This window comes from Urocampus carinirostris, chromosome 10 (genome assembly GCF_059441175.1).
Source record: "Urocampus carinirostris isolate Australia breed hairy pipefish chromosome 10, RoL_Ucar_1.0, whole genome shotgun sequence".
NCBI lineage: Eukaryota > Metazoa > Chordata > Actinopteri > Syngnathiformes > Syngnathidae > Urocampus > Urocampus carinirostris.
The window spans coordinates 32,993,526-33,018,589 of NC_142358.1; the positions used below are offsets into that span (position 1 = coordinate 32,993,526).

Sequence of the window (25,064 nt, forward strand, 5' to 3'; positions counted from 1 at the left end):
TTAAGTATTTTGGGGGTTATTTTTTATGAAAACAAGATTCAGAAAATGTAGAAAAACATTGAAAAACATGTTGAAAATATAGTAAAATAAGATATTATTGCTACAAAAAAAATTACCTGTATCATCTGCTGGGATCATTGGGAGCAAAAATGATTAAAACATCTTGTCCATTTAGTTTACGCGATTATTTAAGCTTGAAAAACTACTTTAAAATTGTGCAGGTTATCAATTTTTGAACAGTGTTACTCAAGACGAAAAATAGTGTGTCTCGGCTCATCAAAGGTTGTGAAACACAGTTAGGGTGAGGGCAAAATAACAGCTCGCTGTCGCCATAGCAACGACTTCAAACTGAGTCGCTCGGACGATGCCTCATTTCCGTGGTAACGTTCCAACCATCAAAACAACGTGTGCACTAATGGCGGAAATAAAAATCCACATTTTGCTGTCAAAAAGATGACCATGTCCAAACTAGACTCTCATCTACTCGATTCCTGTTTGGCAAAAGATGAGCGCATTGAAAAATCAATAGCCCGCGAAAGCTTCTTAGTTGGTTAATCTGCCATATTTGATTCATAAGCAAAGTTGGCGTCAAGCGGCGATGGATGTTTTGGCTTCAGTTCCTCAATCTGGATCAGCGCCGTTGACCCGTATGAGAGGCTGGCCTGTCGGCGTTTGAACTTCAGATGTTTCCGGAGTATCATGACGTCACGCGACCCAGATAACTTCTGGGTTTTTTTTGTGGGCCAAGCGGCAGGAGAGCCCAATGAACTGCGAGGAGCAAGGTGCTCAAATTAAGAGACTAATTATGAGAAGCGATGATGAATCTGTCCTCCGCTTGTCCTTCCACGACGCTTTAGAAATGCTGCTGAAACCACTTTGGGGATTTTAGTATTTAAAACATATGAATCATCGCAATAATGTCACGAGACTAATTCCTCAAAAGAACAGTCTGAAATTGTATGTCCGGTAAAGCTCGGTCCAAGTCAGGGAGCAAAACCAAATTGTTAAAAAAATAAGAGCAAAGATCTGCTGTACATCCGAGTCTGAAATAATAAGCATAGATAATCGACTCATCCAACCATTATCTGCACCGTTTATCCTCAGTAGGGTCGCGGGGGTTGCTGGGGCCCATCCCAGCTATCATCTGGCAGTGGGCAGGAGACACCCTGAAGTGGTTGCCAGTCTTAGGGCACACAGAGACCAACAACCCACTCGCTCATTTACACCTAGGGACAATTTGGACCAGCCAATTAACCTGATATGCAAGTTTTTGAAATGTGGGAGGGAACTGGAGTGCCCAGGGAACACCCACGCAAGCACCGGGAGAACATGCAAACTCTGCACAGGAAGGCTAGTAGCTGGATTTGATCCCATGACATCAGAACTGTGCCACAGACGTGTTAACTGCTCAGCTGCTGTGCTGCCGGAATTCAATTGGCTGGCTCCATTCTCCTGTCTCGACTACCCGTATCCAGCCCGATTCCATTTCCTGTATCAATCCCCGACCCCTGACTTCCCGCTCAGCCCGACTACCCGACTTGTTCTGATCACCGATCACGCTCTGTCTCCCGTCCCGGCTGCCCGACTTGTTCCGATATCCGACCGCTTTCCGCTCTTCTGTCCCAGCTCCCGACTTGTTCTGATCGCCGACCACACTTTGTTCGCGAGGGCTTTCCTCTCCTACTGGACAGCGAGCACCAGATCGCTGTCTTTTTCCTCACGCCCTGACTTCCCCGATCCCTTAATAAAGCATCATGGGAAACGTTACGCATTTGGGTCCCCTGCTTGTACCGGTTGTGACATGCTTTCGACATTGATACCTTGTATTGTATCTTGCAGGGTTGGGTAGGGTTACTTTAACTTGATTACTTTCAATTACTTTTAGATTACTCCAATACCAAATATGCTAATAAAAGACAAAATAAACTAAATATGAATAAAATTACTAAATTTTGTGCAGGCTTGAGGAGTAACAGAATACATGGAACGGCAAAATTGATGTTGGCAAGCTGTTTGGATTTATTTTCATTTTGTTTCTGTTGCATTTTATGTTAGTTTTGCCGGAGATCAAGGAGATCAAAGCCAGGAGAGAAAGCTCACCACGTGTTGTGAATCATAATTGTATTCATATTTAGTTTATTTTGTCTTTTTTTAGCATATTTGGGATTGGAGTAATCCAAAAGTAATTGAAAGTAATCAAGTTAAAGTAACCCTACCCAACCCTGGTCTCTAGTGCCTAGTATAAATTCACAATTGTGGACCAACAAGCAAACAATTTTCACTATTTTTGTCACTATATGCACTCAAAAGCACTACACAATGAACCAATACATTATTCTTATCACATCATCACAGTAGCAGTCACACTCTGTGATAGTGTTAGAATAACCTTCTTTATATGTACTGTATTTTGGCTAGCAACCTCCAAGACAAATATTTCTTCTTTTTACATCAGAAATTCGTTTTTGCTTGTGCCAGGATCTGTGAATTGAAGTTCTTATGTAACCAAGCACGCTTAGGGTTAGCACAGAGAAGGTCGCGCATAATTATTCGAAATAATCTTGTGCAAATGCCCCGGCTGACATCTTCTTTCTTATTCTCAGGTTTGCAAACCCTCTTAGGCTCCAACCTGTTTCCGCAACCTTTTCTACTTATTAGCTTTCCCTGCAGTCCCCCGCAGTCTCTCAAGTGCTATTTTCAGCCTCCCATCTCTGAGGTGTGAGGCTGTAATGATTTTGTGGCGGGTAAATTTGCAGCATGCAGCAGGAACCTCGCTCGGTTTCATTCGGCCATTTCGACTCGCGAGGTACATAACGGAAACATGCGCTGAACACGCCTGATGTTCACCTGCTGACCTTGCTGAAATGTGTGATTTGCATTCGGCGGTATCAGCGCAGTAAGCAGGGGTAGGCATTTTTTTTTACAATAATGGGAATAGACATCCATCCATCCATTATCTGCACCGCTTTTCCTCAGTAGTGTCGCGGGGGTGCTGGAGCCCATCCCAGCTATCCTCAGGTAGTGGTCAGGGGACACCCTGAACTGGTTGCCAGCCCATCGCAGGGCACACAGGGACAGACAATTCGCTCGCTCATTCACACCTAGGGACAATTCGGACCGGCCAATTAACCTAACATGCATGTTTTTTTGGGAATGTGGAAGGAAACCGGAGAGTCCGGAGGAAACCACGCAAGCACGGGGAGAACATGCAAACTCCACACAGGAGGTTCGATCTCATGACCTCAGAACTGTGCTGCGCACGCGCTAACCACTGTTATATTTGGGTATTATTATTATTAGATTTATTTGATTATTTGTTAGTTTGTTCATTTATTTATTTATCTATATTTTTATCCATCCATTCATTATCTGCACCACTTATCCTCAGTAGGGTTGCGGGGGTGCTGGAGCCCATCTCAGCTGTCTTCGGGCAGTGGGCAGGGGACACCCTGAACTGATTGCCAGCCAGTCAAAGAGCACACAGAGACTGACAACTCACTCGCTTATCCACACCTAGGGACAATTTGGAGTCACCATTTAAACTGATATGCATGTTGTTTTAGAACATGGGAGAAAACTGGAGTGCCCGAAAGAAACCCACGCAAGCACGGGGAGGACATGCAAACTCTGAACAGGAAGGCTGGTAGCTGGATTTGAACCCATGACCTCAGAAGTGAGCCGTGGATTGGTATGTTTTCAATATTTCGACTACAATTAAGCCAGCACACTAAAAGTTTTGTTTGTGTGATTTTAAAAAGAAAAACAGTGTTAATGTGTTTGTTTAAAAACAGCTTTCTACAATTTAAAAATACTTTGGTTTAAAATAACCCAAATTAGTTAGCAACAAACCCAAATATCCATTTATTCATTTTCTGCACTGCTTATCCTCAGTAGGGTAGCAGAGGTGCTGGAGCCAATTCCAGCCATCTTTGGGCAGTAGGCAAGGGACACTTGGATAAATTTGATTCAACTTTCTGGGTTATTTTTTGTACCAAACAACACAATCTTTTGGGTTGTTTTTGAAACTGTTTTGGGTTTGATTTCAACTACTACACTTTTATTTTATTTTTTCTTGTTATTTGGATTTTTTCTAAATGGATAAATTTACTCTGTTTTTATCCTGGACACATGGCAAGAAGATTGCATAGGTTGCCAGATGATTATTTTGACTATCGTACCTTCCTGTTTTTTGGTAGTTTGACTATTATGCCAATAATGTTGCCGTTCTTTCTGCTTTTGTGATGAACAGATTTGGAGTTTGGCATTGTGAAGGTTTCTTGCACAGTACTCTCCTCTCTCTTCTCAAGTTCAAAACGTATTGATGTCTTCTCTGCTTATTTTGAATGTTTACTAAACTATATACCGTATTTTCCGCACTATAAGGCGCACCGGGTTATAGGGCGCACCTCAAAAAAATAGTTTTTGGTCCTATATTTTCCATACATAAAGCGCACCGGATTATAAGGCGCTACAATAGGAACGTCGACAAAAGAGTCAGGTAGTTCAGTCAAACTTATTACCCCCTTAACATTCCGAAAACTTGCAAAGAAGCAAACACGTGTCTCAGACATGTACGGAAACAGTGTCTGTACGATGTGACTCAAATGCATTGTTCCAAATATCATTCGGAAGGTTAAAGTCTTGGGATTCAAGAAATGCCAACCATTCCTTAGTTTCTATTTTCTTTTTCACTCGTAACTTTACTGTGCATATGATAATAAACACTTGGAATTGAGTTTAATTTAAAAATAGATATAGCAGAAACATCGACATCAGTCTCAAACAAGATACTGGGAAAATATATAGCCGGAGTAGCTCACCGAAGTCGGTGTGTTCAATAATAATGTGCTACCATGGTCCTCTTATATCCGAGAGTGTAGTAAATCCAGGAGAGTAAAATATTTACAAATACAGTACAGAATAGTAAAATACTGTTTTCTCTATGCCGTCAACCCAACATGCTATTCACATTCATCTTTTTCGGCCAATTGCAAGCTTTGTTTTGCCCCTTTAGCCTATGCGAGCCTGTAAATGATAAAAACTATCCGCCCTCTTTACCTCCAAATAACTTTAGCCAATAATGATCGATTCAAATGATGATTGACACATTGGTTAGCCAATGATACGCCGGTATATAAATCCCAGCATACACCGCGGACTACTTCGCGTTCGGGGGAAAATCGAGTCGGCAGCTGCTTGCATTAGTTGCAAGACTTTGCGACTTAATATTGATCCATATATAAGGCGCACTGTATTAAAAGGCGCATGGTCAGCTTTTGCAAAAAATAAATGCTTTTAGGTGCGCCTTATAGTGCGGAAAATACGGTACTTATAACAAATACTAATATATAAAAAAAAAAAAAAGTAGCCCCTTAAGAGCATATGAGCATCCCGGTTCGGAAAATAGTTCATCAGTAATGGGTCATCGTAATTTTCTGGGAAATTTGATTTCTAACTGGCACGAAAAATCATTGACATGATCAGTGTCTTCATAATCAATGTTTTAGTTGTTGAAGTGCTTAGTTTAACCTTACTTCTAAAGATCACACAATGGTAATAGAATCAAAAATAACATTGTTAGAACACAGTAATGGCATTAGTTGCTATTTTAGAGATCAATTTCAAACTGGTAGCCCTTTGCGCTAACCAAAAAAAAGTAGCTCTTCGGTTGAAAAACGTTGGCAACCCCTGTGTTTAAGAGTCCGATTTTGGGGTTATCTGCCCAGAATGACAATTTTGGTTGAAATAACTGAAGTAGTGAATCAATGAACTTTTAAAAAAATTGGGTTAAAGATTTTTCAGTTGAAAAACTGTAAAATCATAAAAAAAGTCATTTTTAGAAGTTGGCGTGGGCTGAAAAATAGTTTGTGGGTATGCAAATTTGCCCCGAAACCGTAGTTTGTACACCACTGGTCCAGCTCAATTTCTGTTTGCAAGCATGTTAGCTCCATTTATCAGCAACTGCAGGGGAAGCACTCCCAAAGCACTTCACCTGAGTAAGAGGCTTAATAGAGAAGCTTATTTATTTTATTGATTCTACAATACATCGTTGATCGTCCATGCTGGTCGCAGTCCAAGGAGCATGTGCCGCATCCCCCCTCCCTACCTAGCGCGTGCAGAGCTTGTAAATATATGGCCCCATAATAGTAATCAGACTCAGATGCATTATAAAATGGCCCCTGCAGCTTAACCACCCAGCGTGTAATGGCGGCAATTTCAGCACCGTGCAATTCTGCAGGTGAGTTTGTCGTTGTTCAATGTCGTCGTCATTGCTTTGTCGGCTGACGGCGCGATTGGTGATTCGACTCAGTGGGACGGGAGGTAATGATGATAGACACCATTGAGTTGCAATAGATTGACTGATCATGGAAAACGGATCGGCTCGGGGTTTACAATGATGGTTTCAATAGTGCGGCCTAGTAGCTGTTCTTGGTTCACAGGTTGATATTTCCAAATGTAATTTTTTTTGTTTGTAGATTCACGAATATTCTTGTTATATTCCCTGTGTTTCCCAGTGTTAATGTGTTTGTTTAAAAATGTATAAAGTTTATTCAATTTTTCTACTTTCATCACTCCCACCGTTAATTTGTTATTATATTTTTCCTTTTGTTTTCTTTTTTATCTAATTTTTTTTCTTTTTTTCTTTATTTTTCACCCATTTTGAGTCGGGCCGTGCACAATGTTCCAGAATAATTGGCAATGTAGGGATGAAAGCAACAAAAACAACCTGGAAACCTGTTTGAGACCTGGATCTTTTGCTTAAAAATAATAATCAATACTTGTTGAACTGGGATTCATTGATTTGAATTTCTCAGATAACAATCTATCAAGTTGTTACTTTGTTATTAATATATTATTATCAGGTTGATTATTAGAAATAGGGTTAAATAGACTCAGGCAACCAATAAAAATAATTTCACTAGAACATCACAATGACCCGGTACTGGTGAGCTATTTTCAGAACAGGTCCCAGGGCACCTCAACTGTCCTTTGGGGGCACCCTGGTGCTATCAAGCACCACATTGGAGACCCTTTTGTTCTCTTTGTTTTATTATGTGGCTATTTTACAGCAGTTTTAATGAGTCAGTTTCTATGCAAGTATATACGGTACAGACGCTCCCCTACTTATGAACAAAATAGGTTCCAGACGATTTTCCCTAAGTTGAATTTGTTCGTAAGTTGTTTCAGTGCTTTATTTTGTATGGAATGTATGTTTAAGGTTTAAGTATGTTAAAGGCTTGTATAAGTATCCTGTATTGTTTTGTCCTGAAACATAAACATTTAATAAACTAATATGCTCTATAAAGATAACTCAAGTGAAGTTTAACTTACTTGTGGAAGATGGGCTTCAAGAGTTAGGCGACTTCCTCCTCGTGGTAGAAAGTGGCCGAGAAAAAAGCAATCCAACATCAACCGTATCAAGCTTTCATATTCCACTTTCATTTCAAATGAAACAGCCCACCTCTTCTTTACACTTTACGACAAACATCTTGAATAGATGCGCAAGATATTAAACAATAAAAATGTCAAAGTTGTTAGCGCACTGGAGATACAGTACAGTATGTTTACACACGAACTGGGGCTGTGACAAGAAGAGGAAGCCCATGGATGCTGGGAGAGCTCTCAAAGCACCACACGTCTGTAGTGGCGGAAAGAGGTAATGCCCTGTACTTGGAAAAAGGTGCAAAATATAAAATCTAACTGACAGCAATGTCCGGATATTTTTTGACATCCCGAAAAAAATGTTCGTATCGACCGTTTTTCAAAACTTGAATGTTTGTAAGTAGGGGAGCGTCTGTATTTTGTAACAACATAGTTGCATTCGGAGTAACGCGCTACTTAATGGTGTCGGTAATCTGGGGGTTAACTGAGTTTCTTTTCAAATAGAAGATATAATTTACTTTTATTGTCATTCTTTGTAACCATGCACACAGAACGAAATGTCGATACACCTGACCCGTACAGTAACACTGTAACGAGCCGATGCAGCCGCAGCCAAACAGGGCGCCGCCATTTTAGACCCAACTGCTGTGTTGGGAGTCATTAGGTGACCAAACCCCCCCAATTCCAACCCTTAATGCCAAGCGCCAAGCAGGGATGCAATGAGTACCAATGTTGTAAGTCTTAGATATGACTCGGCCGAGGCTTGAACCAGCGACCTCCCAGTCTCGGAGCGGGCGCCCTACCATCTAGGCTACCGAGCTGGTAACTAGTAACTGAAACTAATTTCTATTTTTCTGTATCGTGCCCAAAACTGCTCCTAACAGATAGGAGCAGCAGAAGCTCTAAAGTGAGCCCCTCCCGGATGATCGAGAATCTCACCCTATCTCTAAGGAATACCCCTTCCATCCTGTGTAAAAAAAGTCATTTCAGCAGTTGTGTCACAGATCTTGCCTTCCTCACCCAGAATTGCTCTATAACAATTCCAAGTTCAATGGAGTCTACACTTTTGTTTTATTTCTTGGAGGCCATGAGCGCCAACTGTCCACTAAAGCAGACTCTGCACAAAAACGAGTTTCAGCACTCTTAAAAAGTCGAGCAGTCTCTCCGGGAGGGATCCATCTGCAGATTCAATGGCAAATGAAAACGCAATCGACGACGTGGGAGGCCGCAACTGTACGGAATGACACAATTCACAAAAGTCCTCTAATCCTGCAGAACACGCTCCAAAGCCGCTTAGCCTCTGAACGTAGTGACACACCAGGTTCTCTCTGGGCTTTGCCGGTCAGCGGGCACCAGGCCGGAATTATCTCATGGTCTCCTTCGGGGGCATAAATGCAGATTTCCACCAGCTGATACATTTGGTGGATTAAACGCTTCGTGGCGCTGATGGTGAAAGCCACTAAAGTCGGTTTTAAATGGGATAAAGTGCTACAACTGAGAGATGAAAGGGGGGCCAAACGAGAGAGAAAAACAATGAGATGACCAGTGTTCCCTCTAAACTGCGCGTGTGCGCAATTGCGCACTGCTCGCACATTCTCAGCGCACAAGAAAATCAAGCCGGCGCACAAAAATGAGGGCTCAAAATTACTTATTAAGAAGCGACTTAAGTCAAAGTTACAGTGCATGAAGGTAAAAAATACACGGGTTCCCCTGACGTTGTGTCCTAAATGCAGTATTTTGAAGTTGAACGAAGTTGAGCAACGTTAGTAGAGTATGTCGAGAACCGGCTTCTTCGGCTCGGCTCACTAAAAAGGAACCGGCTCTTTCGGGTCCTAAACGGCTCTTCGGGTTGTTTTTGCTTCTTTAATCCCAACATGACCAAATATTAAGTAAAATTATGCCCAAATTGACTTAAAGGAAGGGGGGAATAGAACGAAAAAGAAAAAAATACCAAAATGAAAAAGTTGTGAAAACCTGAGAAAAAAAGAAACAAAAGGAAGAGAAAAAAAAGAAGGAAAAATTTAGAAAAAAGCCAGAAAAAAAGAAAAGAAAGTGTAGGAAAAAAGTATATAGAGAAGAAAAAGAAAAAAGTAACAGCTCGGAAAAAGTAAACACAATGAGATTTTTTAAAAGGAATTAAAAAAAAAAAGTAGAAAAAAAACACTGAAAAAAATAATAAAAAGTTTGTGTTGCATTCAAATAATTTCCATTTACTGTATATCAAGTGAATCTTGTTGACAACATTGTATTTCCACAAAAAAATGTGATTAAGTACAGTTCTGTATCTTACAACCGACTAAATAAGCCCCCAAAAATGTTAATATTATGCGACAAAAAATATCAGGAAATAAAAAGAAATGGATATCTTTTGAAAGAATTGTAAGAACAAAGGACGTTTGTAGCCCGTACAACCTTTGCAATAGTACATGAGTCAATTCATTCAAAAGAGAAAAATAATTTTGCATTGCCGGAAACTCAGCAAAATGTAACTTGATGTCAAGTTTTGGACATGTTTGATCATTAATTATCTTGCCACACTTGGGATTATGGTGGCTCACTGTTGTTTCAAGCATTGCTCACCGACTTTGTGTGAACGCTCAGACCCGTGGAAAATAACAGGGAACATTGGAGATGACTAACTTTAAATGTACACTCGTTGGAGTTGAAAATAGATCCGGGGTCAGGAACCTTTGGCTCGCGAGCTATATATGGATCTTTTCATGAGTCCATATGGCTCGGAGATGAAATACAACCTGCACAAATACTTCCTATATTGTCTTTTTCAGAACCAAATGTCGCACGTGCAAAGCCAAGCCAATACTAACTGTGTAAAGGGTTCAGTTCAGAATATGTAGGACACAATTTTAACTACAGTTTAACTTCAAACTGTCACACTAACAGATCCTGTTTTGGCTGTAGATCTCTAAATAATCATTTATATGTGTCACGGTTGCCATGGCCCCGCCTGTGTGGCGCCAGCTGCGGCTCATTGACAGATTGGCTTTCCGTCTTTTTAAGCTCAGTACTCTCATTTTTCCTTTCTCAGTCCGTCAACGAACCTCTGCCCCGCAAGACGTGGGTTTTGACTCGATCCTGTTTTCCTGTTGGTATTCCCTGTCCGGTATTGTTCCCATCTATTTTTGTCCTGTTTATTATTCTCTCCAGTTTTTGTTCCCGTCTAGTTTGTCCTGTTTATTTTCGATATCCTGTTTCATTGTCTATCCTGTCTTTCCTGTCCTGTCCGGTATCGACCCCATCTGTCCGATATCAACTCGGGCAATTGGTATCTCGTCATTTCACGCCTGACGGCTACCTAACGTGCATGACTCCCCATTTCCTGTAAAATAAAAGGCTTGTGTGAGTAACATCACGTTTTTGGGTCCTGATCCTGTTCTGGTTCATGACAATATGTCAAAGTCAAAGTCAGCTTTATGGTCAATTCTGCAACAAAAACAAAGAATTTAAATTGTGTTTCTCTGTGTCTATAAAATAAAAACAAACAAAAACACATTATTATGACAGTTTATGATGAGAAGCCACATAATAATTTCTTAACCCCCAGGAGCTCTTGCAAAACGACTTCGCCTTCGGGGGAAAATCTAGTCGGCGGCTGCTTGCCTTAGTTGCAAGACTTAGCGACTTAATATTGATCCATAAATAAGGCACACTGTATTATAAGGCGCATGGTCAGCTTTTGAAAAAAATAAAGGCTTTTAGGTGCGCCTTATAGTGCGGAAAATACAGTACTTATACAAGACTTAAACGAACCTATATAAACCTTAAACATTCTATATAGCTCTGGAGCAACTTACGAAAAAAATCGAACTTATGAACGATCGTCCGGAACCTCTCGTTTGTAAGTAGGGCAGCGTCTGTAATAAACGTTTTTTTTTCACTGTTATTTACAAAAAACTACTGTACTGTCAAATTACCTGCGGTGAGACTGTTCAGCCAATCAAAGAGCAGAACACAATGCACGATCCATATTTGTGAATTCGCAAAACCGTGTTAAGTAAACCGCGTTATAGCAAGGAATCATTGTACGTGAGAAGCGTGTCGGCAAAAAAAGCCTTGATTGAAGTAGAGAAAATTATCCTAATTAGCAAATTTCCCTCTAATGAGGTCTCAAGTGTGAATAGAGAGCAGAACAGGTGTCTTCAACTCCGTGTCGCCAATCTCTCACGCTCCCGTGTACAAAACAAGGCATCTGCGTTCATTAGGAAAGCGTGCCTTATGCATGCAAATGAAAAACCATAAGCTTGCTCTTATTGCATGCTTCTTGAGACTTCTTGAGACCGTGAGGGAAGGACCTGTCGAAATCATCATCCATAGCAACGTTACGTCAACATAACATGCTCACTCGGATTAAACGTTATTTCCAGTATAGTGAAAGCTCTTTGCAAGTGCAACAGTGTTATTATGATGTCTAGTCACAGTGTCAGTAGCTTAACCTCTTGTCTGTGCAGAAAGGGTGAAAAAAAGGGGATTAAAACATCCCAGTCAGCCATTTGCCACTATCTGGAGCAACTGCCACTTTTTCCTCTTGTCAGCTCGTTCATTTCTCTTCCGCATGCACACGCTGACGGAAGCTTTAGGGACTTGTTCTGTTGGATTTTTAATCTTTTTTGAAGTTGTTGACTCGCGTTTCTGAGAGAGAGAAGGGGGAGACACGGAGTGGGGTATAATTAAAAATAATGGAAAAACCCTTGGGGTATTTGTGCAGCAACACCCCTGGACATTTTTATTACATTTTATGATGCTCATTAAGAGAACTGAATGGAAGTTTGGGGGACATAGATGTAGTGTTCCTTTAATATAGGAATATTTCATATTAAAAACTATGTAATTAAAAACTATGTACATTTTTGTTGTTGTTTCTTTTGTTATTTATGGGTACCGTATTTTCCGCACTCTAAGGCGCACCGTGTTATAAGGCGCACCTTCAATGAATGATATATTTTTAAACTTTTTCCATACATAAGGCGCACCGCATTATAAGGCGCTATAAGTGCATGCTGGTTTAAAATCAGGTAATTGTCCAATTTTGTAATTGTAATCCTGTGCAGTCCTTCGAGACATTTTTGTGATTAGGGGCCATATAAATAAATGTGACTTACTTGACTTGGCTACAGTAGAGGATGTAGTTATGTTATGCAACCACTAGATGGTGCCGCGCTAAAGGGAATGTCAACAAAACAGTCAGATAGGTCAGTCAAACTTTATTAATAGATAACAAACAAGCTTTCCACAACTCAATTCACTCTCAAAATGAATAAACAGCTGTTTTCGTATTTTCTCTGACGTAAAGCATTTTCGAGACACACCTTTAACATCTTTGAACAACAGCAAGGCATAACATTTTACTTTTCCTCCATTTAGTCAACACGCAAAAAAACGTGTGATACTGTTATGGTAAATTAAACGTTAGTGCAATCGCAATATAGAGACACTCGTAATGTGCAAAAACAATAACAAGTGCAAAACAATAACAATAAAGCAATAACATAATAACTGTAAAATGTAAAACGTAAACAGCTCATCCTCATGCTTCTTCCACTTCCGCAACATCGATTCATTAATGTTAAACTCTCTTGCTGCTGCTTTATTTCCGTGTTCTACTGCGTGACTGATCGCCTTGAGTTTAAACTGCGTTATAAGCGTGTCTCTTAATAGGAGCCATTTCAGGGTCTTTATACAAACGCACAAATAAAAGAGAATCATTGTTTAATATTTCCCAGTATGCACAGTAGGCAGTATACGCAAAAAATTGAGTCGGTGGCTGCTTCCTTTTAGTTCCGAGACCTTGCAATTCAATATTGATCCATATATAAGGCACACCGGATTATAAGGCGCATAGTCAGCTTTTTAAAAAGAAATCAGATTTTATGTGCGCCTTATAGTGCGGAAAATACGGTATTGCAATTGTATGTATTTTTTGTTTGTGTTTCTGTGTGATGGAGGAATCAAACCTCTGTCAAAGTATGGGTGAGAAATAAAAAGTTATACCAAAAAAAACTATGTAATGTTGACTTCACTGGATCGTACTATTACTCTATTCAAATTCATTTTTTAGTCAAATGGAGAAATACTGAACATTTTTTAGCGAGACGCAGTAGGGGTATCTAGAGTCATATTGGTAAGAAAAAAACATATTAAAAGAATCTACGTGTTTAGAGCGAACACACCATTTTGTGGAATTGGTAAAAGGGAATATAATAGGGAAAATAATAAAACATACCAGTATTGTATATCTCTATTCAGGGTTTTTACAGCTTTTTAATGGCCAAATTCAAACACTTTTTAAGGATTTTCAGAGCCAATTTTTAAAATTTCTGCAGTAACATATCTATCTATCTATCTATCTATCTATCTATCTATCTATCTATCTATCTATCTATCTATCTATCTATCTATCTATCTATCTATCTATCTATCTATCTATCTATCTATCTATCTATCTATCTATCTATCTATCTATTTATCTATCAATCTACCCTGTTCATATCCATCGAGAGGGCCGACCCACAGCAAGACAAACACAAAAACAAAGAAAAGAAAAAAGCAAAAAAGGAGCAAAAAACACAAAAAAACCATGGCCAACCCAAATGCCCAAATACCCAAATAAGTTAAGCACCTCGGAACCAGAGTTGGTCATGCTTTCGTCCCTCCAGATAAAACGGGACACAAGAAACCGGCCATGTCGCTTGGGTCAGGGTGACACAAAATATTCTTCTGTTCAACAGCAGGGCCAGACCAATTTCACTGGTTTACCCCTGCCGTATCATCCAGGTGCCCTGCCCATCCCTTAGAACACGTCCATGGCGGAGGAGTGGTTAGCGCGTCCGCAGCACTGTTCTCAGGTCGTGGGTTCAAAACCAGCTACCAGCCTTCCAGTGCAGGGTTTGCATGTTCTCCCGATGCGTGTGTGGGCACTCTGAAGTTCCACGTCCCAAAAACTCACGTGGCAGTTTAATTCGTGATTCTAAATCTTCCCTTGGTATAAATGAGAGTATGATCAGTTGTCTCTCTCTGTGTTCCCTGAGATTGGCTGGCAACCAGTTTGGGGTGTTCCTGGCCCACTGCCCGAAGATAGCTGGGATGAGGATAAGTGGTGCAGATAATGGATGGAAAGGTAGATGGATGAAATCTGCAAGTGTCACTCATTTGTGAAATTAAACTGCGCTGAATTCCAATTGACCCAATTAGGAACATGGTACCCTATGGATGGTAAGATACAGCAAGACCAGTGACGTGTGATGAAATCCGTGTCTGGTGAAGCATGTCAGATTCACAAATAAACGAACCTATAAATAATGCATCATTTGATTGGCAAAACCAAAAGGTAACTGTAGCATAGAAATAAAATAAAAAATCATGTCTTACCTTGATTTATACTGAAAGTAGAAACCCCAGTAATATTGGGTATGTCTTTATAAGGTGATGCGGCCACCATAGTTTTTGACAGTGGGGATGGTATTTTAAGGGTGATGTAAGGAGTTACTCTTATGTCTAACTTTACACTTTGCATTCAGCCCGCAAAGTTCCTTTTGGTCTCATCTGACCAGAGGACCTTTTTCCACATGTTATTAGTGTCTCCCACGCAAATTCCAAATGGTAATTTTTGTGTTATTCTTTCAGGAAGGGCTTTCTTCTTGACACTCCTTCATAAAGCTCAGATTTATGCATAGTGCTACTATGCACATATTGACCTACCTCAGCTGTGTATGAATAAAGGTCATCCAATGTGTTCAAATACTCTTGGTTGCTTCTCTGATTAGTTTTCTCCTTGTTTGGGCTGAAACTTTAAAGGAGATGGACAGGTCTTGCTGGGTTTGTAGTGGTTTTATGCTCGCTCCATTTTGATATTATTGGTCCCTCAGTGCTCGGGGAGATGTGTACATGTTTTAAAATCTTCTTGTACATTTAATCTGAGACCTAATGACACACAGTTGCACGTTGTTTGTCATTGTTAGTCATTTAGGTCGACATTGGATCATTCAAAAGCCATCTGGGAAATTCTGGAGTCAGTTAGCTGAGCTGAGAGAACAGGCAGACAATATTTTTGAAACACCTAATTGTACATGTTTTTTTCATCGTAAATGAAATAATGTGGTTCCACTTCAGCATTATGTCTCACATCTTGTTGATTCTTGGAAAATATTTCGGTTTTTCAGTAAGTTTGAAGCCTAAAATGTGGCGATATGACAAAAAGTTCTTAGGCGGTCAATACTTTTACTAGGCACCGCATCGATAAATTCTATGCGCTGTTCCTTCCTAGTAAAAGCATCAATAGAAAGGGAATTCTCCATTTTGAAAAAAAGAATCATTGGATGGCTTGGCTTGCTGTTGGTTTTAAAAAGCTACGGCTTAATCTATTGTTTTGGGCTGAGGTGTGCACAAAATCAGAATCTTAGGTCTCACTATCGCCCTCTGCCATGAGGCAATAAATTTGCGTGCCTCATTCTGCATCTTCAGATTCTTAGCACAGTAATTCAAAAAAAGCACTTTAAGACTGAATAGATACAACCATTTAATGTATTTAATTATATTTCCATGATCACAGGTGAGGCACAGCCTCTAGCCCAGGGGTCGGGAACCTTTTTGACTCAAAGAGCCATAAAAGCAAAATATGTTAATTCTATTTTGTAAAAGAGCCACACCATATATTATGAGACAAATGTATTAAATTGCTAAACCCGCTCCCCAGACCAGCTCAGTAGCCTAGATGGTAAGGCGCCCGCTTTGAGACTGGGAGGTCGCCAGTTCGCGCCTCGGCCGAGTCATACCTAAGACTTATAACATTGGTAAAATGGCGGCGCCCTCTGTTGGCTGCGGCTGCATCGGCTCGCTACAACGGGTCAGGTGTATCGACATTTCGTTCTGTGTACATTGTTACAAAGAATGACAATACAAAGGAAATTATTATTATTATTATTATTATTAAAAGCTAGTCCTCAGCACATTTATTTTGATGATTTGATAAAAAGTATGAAAAGAGAATAATGCCAGAGCCCATGTACAAAATAAACAAACATACCACTTTAAACTTGTCTCTTTCTTGCAATGACTCAAGATCGGTTAAACTCATTTTGACCCTTTTTTTCATACATATTGATTTCAAAACCAGATGCAAGCAGTTATTTTGTAAAAACGTCACAACATTCTGCAAACAGGGAGCCTGATGTGCTTACCTTTGGCGCAGACGGAGTAGGGCGAGAGATGGGAGGGAGTGCTTGCTCTTTTTGCATAGCTCCACCCATCCCTCCCACTCACCCAATCAAATAACTTGAAGTTCTCTTCCGGTGTTTTGGCGTATTTACAGTTTGTTCTGTGGATTTAATCATAAGGTATCTGAACACTGAACACAGATTATATAGTGAGCTTTTATATAAAGGATTCTTTAGCATTGTACAGCCAAAACACCTTGACTGTAAATGGTAGTGAAAAACGTGCCCTATATATTCTGCGAAGTACTGCTCCAAAATTTAATTTTGGTTTGGCTTTGCGTGTATCTGAACAGGATTATTGGCCAAAGTTTTGAACGAGATGGAGAAAATTTGCGTGCAATCAAATTTGTCTCTGAGCCACTGGTACTCATAGAAAGAGCCATAAATGGCTCGCGAGTCATATTTTCTTGACCCCTGCTGTAGCCCCTGCCCTGACTGCACGTCACTGAGTCGGACTTACCATATGTCACTGCTCTCATGAAAGAGAGTTAATCAGGTACGAACAGCTAGTGGCAACTCATTCATCAACAATTTCATTTCATACTTCTTATTCCCTCCCGGTCATGTTTGGAAACTAAACATATTCCAGGCATTCATTCTGCTGCTCACCGCCGCAACTAACATAATCATCTCATTCTCACCTCATTCCGCTTCCATTCACACGGCATCCACACCTTTATTAATCAACAGGAAACGGCGGCGTCTTTTTACTTTGCATATCAACGACGAATCAAAGGCGCCGCGGGCGAAAAGGGATTCAATTATTCAAACAGTTCCCGTTGTGTGTTGTTTGCGCGCACGCTCAGAATGCATCTTTTATGACGCCGACCAGCAGACAATTTGTTACAGGCAGCTTGAGGCGAAGCACGCTGATGTCTTCATTTGCCGTCTGAGGTAATGACAGACCTGCGTTCCTACGCGGGCTCATTTGAAGATTGCTATTGGTGTAAGCACACTTTGATTTACGAAAATAATAATATCCATTGATCTACCTTGGTCATATCCCTCAAGAGGGGTGACCGACAGCAAGACACACACATACAATAACAAAGAAAATAAAAGGGAAACAAATAGCAAAACAACACGCCAATTTTTTGGACCATGGCCAACCCAATTGCCCAAACACCCAAACAAGTTAGGCACCTCGGCACCCAAGTTGGTCATGCTTTGAGTGCTGGAAAAAGTTGAAAGCTTTAGGTACTTGGGTTGTGATGTGGCTGCAGTTGGTGGAATGGAGTGTGAGGTATTGCACGGAGTGAATCAAGGAAGCAAGGTTTTGGGTGCTCTGAGGAGAGTGATTAACAACAAGAGTATGAGTATGGATGTTAAGAGGGGACTGTATGAGAGTGTGATGGTGCCGACTGTGTTGTATGGTGCAGAGACTTGGAGCCTGAACGCAGATTTAAGACGGAAGTTGAATGTTTTTGAGATGAAGTGTTTGAGGACTATGTGAGGAGTGACTAGATTGGATAGAGAAATTAAATTGTGAGAGACAGAACTGGAGTAGTCGTGGAACTGAGCAAGCGTGTTGATAAGAGAGTACTCGGTTGGTTTGGACACATGGAGAGGATGGATTAAGAGCGAATGTTGAAGAGGATCTACAGAGCAGAAGTCAATGGAAGGAGACCAAGAGGAAGGCCGCCATTGACGTGGATGGATGGTAAATGATAAAGAGGTTATAAAAACAATGTTCTCAAACAAGATACAAAAACATTTTGCAGGCCTGTATTTCACGTCACTAGATTTATTCCAATGGGCAGGACGGCGGCGCAGTGGTTAGCGCGTGCGCGGCACAGTTCTGAGGTCATGAGATCTAACCTTCTTGTGTGGAGTTTGCACGTTCTCCCTGTGCTTGCGTGGGTTTCCTCCGGGCACTCCGGTTTCCTCCCACATTCCAAAAACATGCATGTCAGGGTAATTGGCCAGTCCAAATTGTCCCGAGGTGTGAATGAGCGAGTCTGTTGTCTGTCTCTGTGTGGCCTGCGATTGGCTAGCAACCAGTTCAGGGTGTCCCCTGCCCACTTCCCGAAGATAGCTGGGATGGGCTCCAGCACCCCCGTGACACTACTGAGGATAAGCGGTGCAGATAATGGATGGATTTCTTCCAATGCAATCAGGAGAAACAAGTGAGGCACAGCCTCACCAGTCACATGATATTGTTTACTGCTGATTGTTATTTTATTATCTTGTTTACTGTTTCTTTGTGTTGCACTTCAATTACCTGTCCATTTTACTTTATTCAACGGACTTGAATACTGCTCAAAACATTTCAAATTCTTTGACGTCAACAATTTATGTTTAAGGTAACAGGAATAGTTACTATCCCTGGTGACCAGTTACTTTTACGATAGAGTAACTCAGATGCTAACTTTTACTTTTTGGAAGAAGTAGTAACTGTAACTCCATATTACTTTTTTAAAGGTACAGACCCAACACTGATAGTAATACGATGAATTCCAACAAGTCCAATCGTCGGCTGATCTATACACTGGCTAATCAACCATGAAAATGTAAGTAAATTGTTAGAAAAGATCATATCTAAGTAACATGCAGTCAGGGGAGGCAGGTGAAATACAAAATGTTTTAAATGGTTATATTTATTCAGTGTTAAGTTCTTTTTTGCTGAATTTTCACATCATGAAATGAATATTATTAACAAATGTATTATGTATTACCATACTGAGCATCAACAGATGCCGAATGAGGCACGCAAATCTCTTGCCTCATGGCAGAGTGATGATAGTGAGACCAATGATTCCAATTTGGCAGCCCCAAACAATAAAATTAGTAGTAGTGTTAGTAAACTAACACAAGTCGAGGCATAGAGGATTTTTTTGCTTGTTGAATCGACTTTTTGTCAAAACGGAGAATTACCTATCTATTGATGATTTTATCCAAAAGGATCAGCACATATAATTAAGACAATAAAACATTTTTTATGTTCCAGTTTACATTGCTGTCTTGCTTTGCCAATAAAATGCTAAATAAAATGTAGGTTAATCTATTTATGAATCGGACTGCGCCTTAACAGACACAAACCTCATTGCATGTCACTGCAACTACTGTGTCTTTTTGTTCGCCTGGAGATGTCAGAACCAGAACAGGAGGAGGACCCAGATGCGTAACGTTTCTCACACAAGCTTTATTTTACGGGAAATGGGGCAGTCATGCACGTTAACACAAACGCCAGTGATTCGGCGATCGCTGGGCGGAAGAAGTAAGGCAGAAGTCTGGCGTGGAAAAACAGGAAGCCAGAGGCCAACGAGATCAATACCAGTTACACGAGCAGATACCGGACAGATGGGGTCGATACCGGACAGGACGGGACAGACAGGATCGATATCAGATTCAGGAGAATGGAGTACGATATCACACTGGACGAGATAGACGGGGACAATACCCGATACTGGAAATTGTAGCAAGGTAACAGACAGACGGGATCGATACCAGACACTGGAGACCAATAACAAGCAGGACGAGATAGACGGGAACGATACCAGACAGGATACATGTGCAGGAAACCAGAAAAAACACATTTATTGCGGGTGCAGAGGTTCGTTGACGGACTGAGCAAGGGTGAGTGAGAGCACTGAGCGTCAATAGGAGGGAAGCCAATCATTCAATGAGCCGCAGCTGGCGCCAAACGGGCGGGGCCAATTGGCGACCGTGACAGGACAGGGATGGGTGCCACCAGGCAGTACTTGCCCAAAACACACCACGGGGAATGGTGCCCCTATGACCCTAGCGGTCAAGGGATCCCCCACACACACCACACAAAATTGCAAATATTCAAACATGCATAATCAAGGATTTTCCCTGAACAAGAGCTCCTATCCAAATATTCCATTACCATTTTGGCAGTGCTGCTCAGTGCAACCAGATTCATCTTCCTTGAAACCATTCACAGCCAACACAATTCCACTATCATTCAATACAAACTTCACAAAATGTGCAAATGTTCATGAAAAACGATTGATATAAACCACGTCTAGTGTCATACTGGATTAGAGTGGACACTTGAGTGAAAGTTGTTGCATTTAAAAAAAAAAAAAAAAGAAACCTTAGTTATGGTGTGCGACCGTCCAAGCTATTTTGTGTTTTCGTTACCAAAATAATGCTCTTAGAAAGCAAGATGACACTAGTGCTACCGTTAAGTATCACTATTTTTCTATCCAACTGCAAAAGTAGTATAAAAAATGATTAAAAATAAACCAGGTTTAGTGTATTACTGGATTAGAGCAGACCCTTGATAGAAAGCTGCACCTAAAGAAAAAAAAGAAAAAGAAAATATATAGTTATTATTATTACTTCTACATAACCCCCCACACCCCTGTTTTTTTTTTTTTTTTTTATTATTTTATTGTATTTTTTCTTTTATTCTCCACTGGATGGTATGAATGTGTGGGAAATGTCATACTTACAAAATTGTTCTTCCGTACCACAATTAAAGAGAACATGAAAATAAAAAATATTTGGAAAAAAAGAAAAAGAAAATATAGTTCTGGTGTGAGGATGTCCGAGCGATTTTGTGGATTTTTTCTTTTTCACAAAAGAATTGTCTTAGATGTCAACTAAAACATTTTTCCTGAATGTTATATGTTTTTTGATCATTTTATAGGTGCCGCATTGAGTCTATTAGGTTTATTATCGCTTTATGAGGGAAATTGCAATCATTAAAAGTGCGGTACAAAATTTTTGGACTCGCTGACGCCATCTTCTGGTTTAACTCATCATCGGAGCCTTTGCCAAGCTCCTTATGTTGCATGTGTTGGCCGGTATATGCATCTTTTAGACATGTTCAAATGAACGTTTCTTTTTCCACCTTTTTGGGGTTCGGGTTGGCGTTTGAACTGTTATTGATCAAGATGCCTTCTTACTTTCACCACTCCCATGCTATCACAAAAAAACTGCAATGCTGAGCATAAAGTCTCTCTCCTGACAACCCCCTTCGCTTTCCTTCTTCCTAATACGCTGCACGCCCCGAACAGCGTTGCTAAAGGTAATATAAAAGCCCGACAAAGGCTCTTTGAACTCAGTTGTACATTTTTAACACATTCTTAATTGAGAAAATATTATACTCTCAAAGTTTCAAGGTTACCACAAACGACACAACCCACCAAAAATGTTAGTTGGGATTTTTTTTTAAGAAATAATAAGCAAAATGGTTTTTAATTGTGCGGAGAAAAAAATCAAAATTGCAGTTTTCCTATATTCAATTACTTCACCTAATTGCTTTCAAAATGGTACAGGGAGGTAAATAAATTGTTAAAGCTATGCTAATATTGCCAGGTTCAAATATTTTTTACAATTTTTGGGACTTTTGATAACCTCCAGCCCTTTAATGAGAGAGGAAATTGGCTGAAGAAGACCGCAATGCTTTCCACGTGCAAAAGCAGTATAAACAATACAACGTAGAAGGGTGAAAAAAACACGCGATCCGTGCGTAAATCCACGAAAGACATACCCAAATTCAAGTCCGACGAGTGAGCACAACACTAAAAGAGACATCATGTGTCAGCACCTCGATAAACGATAAAAATCCTCCTTAATAACGCTTCCCGCTGCGCGCGTAACTGCACACCCGCGCGTAAAATCGTCACTTGGAATGCATCCGCTGTTCTCACCTCGCTCATGTTGCACCTTCGGGTTGGGAGGTTGTGTTGGTTCTTGAAAACGGGCTCGCTTGTCGTCCAGAGTGGCTCGATGCGCGCACGGAAGCTTTTATAAAGACCTCTTCCTCCGCGTCATCGCATCAGGGATCAACCAATAGCAGCGCCGTGGGCGAGCGGGTCTCCCTCAAGTTCCCACCAAACTACCTCCACTCTCCATCGCGTGGAAGACCCCCGCTGTTGTTATTAGGCCGGAGGAGTGGAATTTTCACCAATCAGAAGGAATCATAACATCTTCACGCCCACATCTCTTACAAAAGGGCATATGTCCTCACTATCGTGCTGTAATGAAGATCTATATTTCTATGGGGATCTGTATCAAATAAGATATTTAACCATCCATCCATTATCTGCACTGCTTATCCTCAGTAGGGCCACGGGGTGCAGGAGCCTATCTTCGGACAACTCACTCTCTCACACTTAAGGACAATTTGGACCTTCCAATTACCAGAAATGCATGTTTTTGGAATGTGGGAGAAGACTGGAGTGCCCAGAAAAAACCCACGCAAGCACGGGGAGTACATGCAAACTTTTCACAGGAAGGCTCGTAGCTGGATATGAATTATGTTATAATGTAATAATGTTTCTTACTTAAGTATGTATGTTTTCACTTGTAAAATGTTCACTTGTAAATAATCAACCCAAAAAAGATTGTTTCAGGTAGCCTTCCTTAGACTTGCTGAGAGAGTGAGTAAGAGAATAAAGAGAGAGAGACAAAGAAAGAGTGAGAGTGAGAGAGAAAAAGAGGTATGGGGAGAGAGGGAGAGAGAGAGAAAGAGAGAGAGAAGAGAGTGATAAAGAGAGAGAGAGAGAACACAGTATGCCTTTTATAGGTAATGTTTTGATCTGAACCCATGACCCCAGAACTCATCTACTGTGCCGCCCAATACATTATTAATTGTTTTAATCAGAATTTTTATTTTCCCGTCATTGAATACATAGTGAAAATTTACTCTTTCAAGATGAAAACATGATTAAGTCATAAAAAAGAAAAATAAGGAAAATAAAAGGATGAATTGGCAAAAATACTTAAAAGGTAGTACTTGGGGAGGAGCAAATATAAACAGATAAACAACTGGGCCGACACCATCAAAGAATTCAGATTCAGATTCAGATTCAGATCTACTTTATTGTCATTCTAGTGCACGTTTATACAGAACGAAATGTCGATACATCTGACCCGCACAGTTTCCTTGAATTTACAGATATAAATAAAATGTTGTATTGAGTTGGAGTATTGAGTACTAATAATATACTAAATAATTATGGCTATGTATAGTATTTTACAGTAGTGCAAAGAGTGCAAGAGGACCAGCTAACCAGATGTGCAAAATGGGCAGTCAGGTGAACAAGTCTGGACTGATGCCAAATTTGCTATGACCCATAAACATGCCAGGAGCAGTCATAGGTGTCAAAAGCTGTCCAGAGTTGCATCCTCACTGGTGCCCCGACGACCGATCCGTGAACTTTGAACTTGGAGTCAACCAATTGCAGTTCTAAGTGCTGTACAGGGTTGGGTAGAGTTACTTTAACTGGATTACTTTCAATTACTTTTGGATTACTCCAATACCAAATATGCTAGTAAAAGACAAAAACAACTAAATATGAATAAAATGATGACTCACAACACGTGGTAAGTTTTCTCTCCTGGCTTTGATCTCTCTGATCTCCGGCAAAACTAACATAAAATGCGACAGAAACAAAATGAAAATAAATCCAAACAGCTTGCCAACATCATTTTTGCCATTCCATGTATTCCATGTACTCCTCAAGCCTGCACAAAATTTAGTAATTGTATTCATATTTAACATTTAATTCATTCATAACTGGTGATGTGAAAAGAAAAATACAAATGAATAAAATAAAATCGTATTAATTATATTAAAAAAAATCAAAAGAAAATACATAAATTATAAATTGAATATGGACACAAAAATACACGGATCGCAAAGTCATTTACCGGACAAGGAGTCTTTAATATATCACAATAGCAAAGGGTGTAAAATCATTGCTCTAGAATACGTTTTTCAAGATAGCTTCGAAAGTCACAAGCGATGCAAGGCATATTGTACAATGTGATAAAGAGTTAAAACAGGCCTACTCAAAATTCCCATAACAAAATCAAGCTTGATTTTTCTCTTGGTGATCTCATAGGTCCAAATTGTGAAGGGAGGCAGCTCTGTATGCATATTTGATGTTGCGATGCAAAAACAAATACACAAAGTTATGTGTTTTGGGACACCTGTTTAAACATTATCTTCTAAAAACATATATTTTAGGTATTATACTTCTTGTATGAATTCATTCCCAGACATTTATTCTCATGTATTGTTCCTCTTGACTCTGCTGTTTCCGAGCAAGAGCGGTGAAGCAGCATTTCACTGTTATGACGCTGCGGGCTATCTGATTGGTTCCCTGTCCTTTTTAAGCCCAGTCCTTTCAGTCAGTCCGTCAGCTAACCTCTGTTTCTACAAGGCAAGCATTTTGACTCTGACTCCCGTCGGTCCCACTTTTTGCACCCGTTTTTCCACCCGTCCGTTCCTGATCTCTCTGTTTGTCTTAGGCTTTCACCTGTTTTTGACCCCGACCACGTTTGCTCTCCCGTCCCGGCTTACGACCCATTTTTGATCCAGACCACGTTTTGCTCACCTGTCCTGGCGATCAATCTGTCTTTTCTGTCCTTGACACCGCCATCTCCCGCTCCGGAAGATCCACTTCCGTATTCGGATCACGACTGCTTCCCGCGTCCAGCGAGCACCAGATCGCGGGCGCTGCCCTTCCTCTT

The 25,064-nt window shown here is 40.5% G+C and overlaps 1 protein-coding gene across 1 annotated transcript in view; it reads right to left on the minus strand.

Annotated features, from left to right (window-relative positions):
- Positions 1-22,412, minus strand: part of pcp4b (Purkinje cell protein 4b) — a 69,168-nt gene extending 46,756 nt beyond the window's left edge. The window contains exon 1 of the mRNA XM_088345280.1: positions 22,235-22,412. Coding sequence (XP_088201406.1) covers positions 22,235-22,243 — 9 coding nt within the window. The 5' untranslated portion in view covers positions 22,244-22,412. The remainder of the gene's footprint in view (positions 1-22,234) is intronic.
- Positions 22,413-25,064: the final 2,652 nt, after the last annotated feature.